The 6,755-nt window shown below is 36.8% G+C and overlaps 1 protein-coding gene across 1 annotated transcript; it reads right to left on the minus strand.

The window, feature by feature from the left end:
• Window positions 1-2,855: 2,855 nt before the first annotated feature.
• On the minus strand, window positions 2,856-4,212 carry ND-19 (NADH dehydrogenase [ubiquinone] 1 alpha subcomplex subunit 8; the record flags this gene model as incomplete). The annotated part of the gene is given in 2 exon segments (XM_070098049.1): window positions 2,856-3,204; window positions 4,105-4,212. Coding segments are annotated over 2 exon segments (220 nt in total), but the record flags the coding sequence as incomplete, so codon positions are not given.
• Window positions 4,213-6,755: the final 2,543 nt, after the last annotated feature.

Below are 6,755 nucleotides of genomic sequence, written 5' to 3' on the forward strand. Positions count from 1 at the left end.
TATTATTATTATTTTCCTCGGCAAGAGAAGGCTGAACATGGATGATCATACGTGTTAGGTTATTTTCATTAAAAATTGTTTCATCAGAGATTTACTCATCATTCTGTACATTTAAACATATATGCCAACATAATGTACATGTTTATAGAGGGGCAACTGATATATCGGATCATTATTTAGTTGTAGCTACAGTTAGAGTAAGAGGTAGATGGGAAAAGAGGAAGGTGGCAACAACAAGTAAGAGGGAGGTGAAAGTGTATAAACTAAGGGAGGAGGAAGTTCGGGTGAGATATAAGCGACTATTGGCAGAAAGGTGGGCTAGTGCAAAGATGAGTAGTGGGGGGGTTGAAGAGGGTTGGAATAGTTTTAAAAATGCAGTATTAGAATGTGGGGCAGAAGTTTGTGGTTATAGGAGGGTGGGGGCAGGAGGAAAGAGGAGTGATTGGTGGAATGATGAAGTAAAGGGTGTGATAAAAGAGAAAAAGGTAGCTTATGAGAGGTTTTTACAAAGCAGAAGTGTTATAAGAAGAGCAGAGTATATGGAGAGTAAAAGAAAGGTAAAGAGAGTGGTGAGAGAGTGCAAAAGGAGAGCAGATGATAGAGTGGGAGAGGCACTGTCAAGAAATTTTAATGAAAATAAGAAAAAATTTTGGAGTGAGTTAAACAAGTTAAGAAAGCCTAGGGAAAATATGGATTTGTCAGTTAAAAACAGAGTAGGGGAGTTAGTAGATGGGGAGATGGAGGTATTGGGTAGATGGCGAGAATATTTTGAGGAACTTTTAAATGTTAAGGAAGAAACAGAGGCAGTAATTTCATGCACTGGTCAGGGAGGTATACCATCTTTTAGGAGTGAAGAAGAGCAGAATGTAAGTGTGGGGGAGGTACGTGAGGCATTACGTAAAATGAAAGGGGGTAAAGCAGCTGGAACTGATGGGATCATGACAGAAATGTTAAAAGCAGGGGGGGATATAGTGTTGCAGTGGTTGGTACTTTTGTTTAATAAATGTATGAAAGAGGGGAAGGTACCTAGGGATTGGCAGAGAGCATGTATAGTCCCTTTATATAAAGGGAAAGGGGACAAAAGAGACTGTAAAAATTATAGAGGAATAAGCTTACTGAGTATACCAGGAAAAGTGTACGGTAGGGTTATAATTGAAAGAATTAGAGGTAAGACAGAATGTAGGATTGCGGATGAGCAAGGAGGTTTCAGAGTGGGTAGGGGATGTGTAGATCAAGTGTTTACATTGAAGCATATATGTGAACAGTATTTAGATAAAGATAGGGAAGTTTTTATTGCATTTATGGATTTAGAAAAGGCATATGATAGAGTGGATAGAGGAGCAATGTGGCAGATGTTGCAAGTATATGGAATAGGTGGTAAGTTATTAAATGCTGTAAAGAGTTTTTATGAGGATAGTGAGGCTCAGGTTAGGGTGTGTAGAAGAGAGGGAGACTACTTCCCGGTAAAAGTAGGTCTTAGACAGGGATGTGTAATGTCACCATGGTTGTTTAATATATTTATAGATGGGGTTGTAAAGGAAGTAAATGCTAGGGTGTTTGGGAGAGGGGTGGGATTAAATTATGGGGAATCAAATTCAAAATGGGAATTGACACAGTTACTTTTTGCTGATGATACTGTGCTTATGGGAGATTCTAAAGAAAAATTGCAAAGGTTAGTGGATGAGTTTGGGAATGTGTGTAAAGGTAGAAAGTTGAAAGTGAACATAGAAAAGAGTAAGGTGATGAGGGTGTCAAATGATTTGGATAAAGAAAAATTGGATATCAAATTGGGGAGGAGGAGTATGGAAGAAGTGAATGTTTTCAGATACTTGGGAGTTGACGTGTCGGCGGATGGATTTATGAAGGATGAGGTTAATCATAGAATTGATGAGGGAAAAAAGGTGAGTGGTGCGTTGAGGTATATGTGGAGTCAAAAAACGTTATCTATGGAGGCAAAGAAGGGTATGTATGAAAGTATAGTAGTACCAACACTCTTATATGGGTGTGAAGCTTGGGTGGTAAATGCAGCAGCGAGGAGACGGTTGGAGGCAGTGGAGATGTCCTGTTTAAGGGCAATGTGTGGTGTAAATATTATGCAGAAAATTCGGAGTGTGGAAATTAGGAGAAGGTGTGGAGTTAATAAAAGTATTAGTCAGAGGGCAGAGGAGGGGTTGTTGAGGTGGTTTGGTCATTTAGAGAGAATGGATCAAAGTAGAATGACATGGAAAGCATATAAATCTATAGGGGAAGGAAGGCGGGGTAGGGGTCGTCCTCGAAAGGGTTGGAGAGAGGGGGTAAAGGAGGTTTTGTGGGTAAGGGGCTTGGACTTCCAGCAAGCGTGCGTGAGCGTGTTAGATAGGAGTGAATGGAGACGAATGGTACTTGGGACCTGACGATCTGTTGGAGTGTGAGCAGGGTAATATTTAGTGAAGGGATTCAGGGAAACCGGTTATTTTCATATAGTCGGACTTGAGTCCTGGAAATGGGAAGTACAATGCCTGCACTTTAAAGGAGGGGTTTGGGATATTGGCAGTTTGGAGGGATATGTTGTGTATCTTTATATGTGTATGCTTCTAGACTGTTGTATTCTGAGCACCTCTGCAAAAACAGTGATAATGTGCGAGTGTGGTGAAAGTGTTGAATGATGATGAAAGTATTTTCTTTTTGGGGATTTTCTTTCTTTTTTGGGTCACCCTGCCTCGGTGGGAGACGGCCGACTTGTTGAAGAAAAAAAAAAAAAAAAAAAAAAAAAAAAAAAAAAAAATGCCAACATAACTCAAAAAAAGTATTTAGAAAAAATATATAATATTCACTTTTAGGGAAAAGGTGTAAATAAAGATAAGTGAAACATGTGCAACAGCTAAATATCTTTTATTGCAGAAAGAATTTACCCAACTGCTGCACTCATCATACTCTTCTAGCTGTCAGTATTGTATATCATTAATACCATGATAAAAGCAGATAAATACAGCCAATTTCAAGGAATACAACATAACAAAAAATTTAAATAGTAAATGAAATTGTACTACATAAAATGACTGGCTAGCAAATAGCCTAAAAATTATATACAGTATATTACAAAAAATATTATTTTACTCCATCCAGTAAGCACGTGCACCATATCGAGCAGGGCCACGAGGTGGATCCTCAGGCAGAGGTAGTGGTTTATCAGGGAATTCCACGGGAACCTCAACCGGTTTGGGCCTGAAAGACGTGCAGTTATTATATAGTATATCTATATATAAAAAGTTCAGGTTTCCACATGACCTGTTCATTTCTCAATCCCCTCCTTAAACTTACAGTAATAACTGCAACAATGTAGCATTTATGATAATGCTATAATAACAATTAGCCCATTCAGGTTTATCAACTTGACAAGCAATATAGAGAATATTTTTCACTGCTAGTACTTCCTCATTATAGCAATTTTGTCAGGCAGGTGCTCAACCATCATTCACCTTCTTTCCCTTTAAGTTGATAAGATGGTTATCTTTATACTGAGACTTCATCCAAACAACTGGGGCTACCCTCCCTTACTTTACATCAACGCTGATTACCCCTCATTCCTAGGCACTGTATCACCTCTACAGGTTTTGAGCTTGCTTATATATTGCTCACCTTTCCCCACAAAGCTTATCAACCCAAGGTAAGTTTCTTCTTGTAGCCTTCTGTTTTCTCCCCCCACTCTCCTATTCCCTGCCCTAGAGTATCATACTGCACTACAGTGTAGTAATTTTTTATTCTGTAAGTTACAATGTTGGCACATTTTTAGTAGATTACTTCTAAATTTTGGGGACCGATTTTTTTTTTTTTTTTTTTTTGCAGAAAACTTAACTCTTTTGAAGTCAACTCTTATAATAATCCTCTTTGAGAAGTAACCCCATAATTTTAATTGAGGCCCGTATGTAGTTTAATTAAACTTAGTGCATACAGTTATTACACAAAAAACACATTAATGGCCCACTTAATTCTTGGACACATTATTGAAGTGATACCGAGTCATGAGCTTTAACAATCGGAATAATCAGCTCACCATGCAATATATTACAAAACAATACCATTTTACTTTGGGGTTTTAACCATACACTGCATATTATATCTCACCTTTTAGTATCATGAATTTTGGGTCTGCAGAAATAGCCTATCTCGGGGCGCTCCATACCCAGAGTGTCAAGGACGCACTTATCAAAGATGGCTTGAGTGTTGCGGCAACTGTGGATACAAAATGAATCATTATCCATTTGTGAAAACGTAAACAGCTACTGTAACTGTAATGAAAATGATAAAATCTCTTCATAATCTATGCATCAGCACTGTATGATCCTTATGGGTTTAGTGCTTAAATTACTTATTATTATTACTACTTAATTCTACACACAAGTAGTTTTAACACAACTGTTTTAAAGCCTGAATAAATATGATATTGGAAAATGACAATCTCTTTTTTGCTTCATTATGAATATCCCCATTTGTTCACAACTGCAGTAGTTATTTCTCCCTGAACAAAGTAAAACTGTTCATAGGGGCTTTTGTATTACTTTGTATTAAGACTAAACTAAGGGTTTCTTAAAATCATTACATAAAAACATTATGCTTTAACACAGGTACCTACAGCAAATTTGTTCTTCTTATTCTTTTTAGTAATCTTTACAGGAAAAGGGGTTACTAGCCCATTGTTCCCGGCATTTTAGTTGACTTTTACAACACGCATGGCTTACGGAGGAAAGATTCTTATTCCACTTCCCCATGGATATAAAAGGAAAAGTAATAAGACCAAGAACTATTAAGATAAAATCAAAGAAAACTCAGATGAGTGTGTATAAATAAACGTGTACATGTATGTGTAGTGTGACCTAAGTGTAAGTAGAAGTAGCAAGACATACCTGTAATCTTGCATATTTTGGGAAGTACAATGCTTGCACTTTAAAGGAGGGGTTTGGGATATTGGCAGTTTGGAGGGATATGTTGTGTATCTCTATACGTATATGCTTCTAAACTGTTATATTCTGAGCACCTCTGCAAAAGCAGTGATAATGTGCGAGTGTGGTGAAAGTGTTGAATGATGATGAAAGTATTTTCTTTTTGGGGATTTTCTTTCTTTTTTTTGGGTCACCCTGCCTCGGTGGGAGACGACCGACTTGTTAAAAAAAAAAAAAAAAAAAAAAACCTACAGCAAATGAAGCCAAAAAAGCATTCAAAACAATTTTGCTCTAATGCTGAAGCAGATGTCACACGATGAACATTTCATAAAATTATGTTGAATTTAACAATCCAGGGTATTAGGAGGCAGCATATGCTATACAGAACTGAAAGACATTAATACTAAAATTGCCAGCTATTATTAGTTGAAAGGCTCAATACAGCCTCTCCTCAATTAGCGACATACTCATTCACAGACGCCTCGGACTTACGACGGGCTCTCTGACCAGTATTCATACCTAAATAATGTATATTAGAGCTGATTTCCTCTATTATGGTTATTTCAATATACAGTACACTACTGTATAAACATTTAAAAATATACCAGAAATGTTGTAAATGGTGCAAATGTGACATTAAAACAATATCAAAGATGGTAGACACCAACTTGCTACCATTATAATATGCTCCTCACTAAGTGATGAATTTGTTTAACAACGTGGTCTCAGGAACGGAACTCCATCTTTAAGTGAGGAGAGGCTGTATACAATTAGTGTGTCTGCAACACTGTTCTGAGATATGCATAATGCAATATGTCTGTCTCAACATGCAAAACTGGATACCATTACACTATAAACTACCAAATGTTAATCATCAATAAAGTTTGAGAATGTATAATAAATTTGGTGCTGCTACATCTGTTATTAACCCAAGGAAGTTGAGGCCAATATAGGTCTACATGTCCCTATCAAAATACCAACCTTCATTTTTAAATAATGCCTCAGTGTTTAATGTTCTGAGTCAATGTAACAAATCATTCTCAATATATTACATATAATATAACAATGTTTTTAATTTATATAAATGATTTATCAAAAGGAATTGTGTAGTATATTGTTTCTAGATGATGCAAAAATCTTGTACAAAAAGAAATAATCAAAATTATTCTCAATCTTATAGAACAAATGGAATAACAGATGGATGATGGAATTTAATACTGATACATGTATATGTCATGTACTGGAAACAGGAGAAAGCAAAATCAAACCAGATAAATAATACAGATAGAAACAAACTTTAGCAGATATACAGAGAAATGAAACTAGACAAAACTGTCACCAGATCATATAAGTGAAATTGTAAGAAATGCATATGCTACAATAGCTAAATATACAGTGGACCCCCGCATAGCGAACTTAATCCGTGCAAGAGGGCTGGTCGTTATGCGAAATGTTCGCTATGCGAATTAATTTTCCCCATAAGAAATAATGGAAATAAAATTAATCCGTGCAAGACACCCAAAAGTATGAAAAAAAAATTTTTTTACCACAAAAAAATGTTAATTTTAGTACACACAAACTGAAAAAGGCATGCACAATTACATGACACTTACTTTTATTGAAGATCTGGTGATGATTGATGGGATGGGAGGAGGGGAGAGAGTGTGTTAGTGTTTAGAAGGGGAATCCCCTTCCATTAGGACTTGAGGTAGCAAGTCCTTTTCTGGGGTTACTTCCCTTCTTCTTTTAATGCCACTAGGACCAGCTTCAGAGTCACTGGACTTCTTTCGCACAACATATCTGTCCATAGTGGCCTGTACCTCTCGTTCCTTTATG

Source organism: Cherax quadricarinatus, chromosome 4 (genome assembly GCF_038502225.1).
Source record: "Cherax quadricarinatus isolate ZL_2023a chromosome 4, ASM3850222v1, whole genome shotgun sequence".
Lineage (NCBI taxonomy): Eukaryota > Metazoa > Arthropoda > Malacostraca > Decapoda > Parastacidae > Cherax > Cherax quadricarinatus.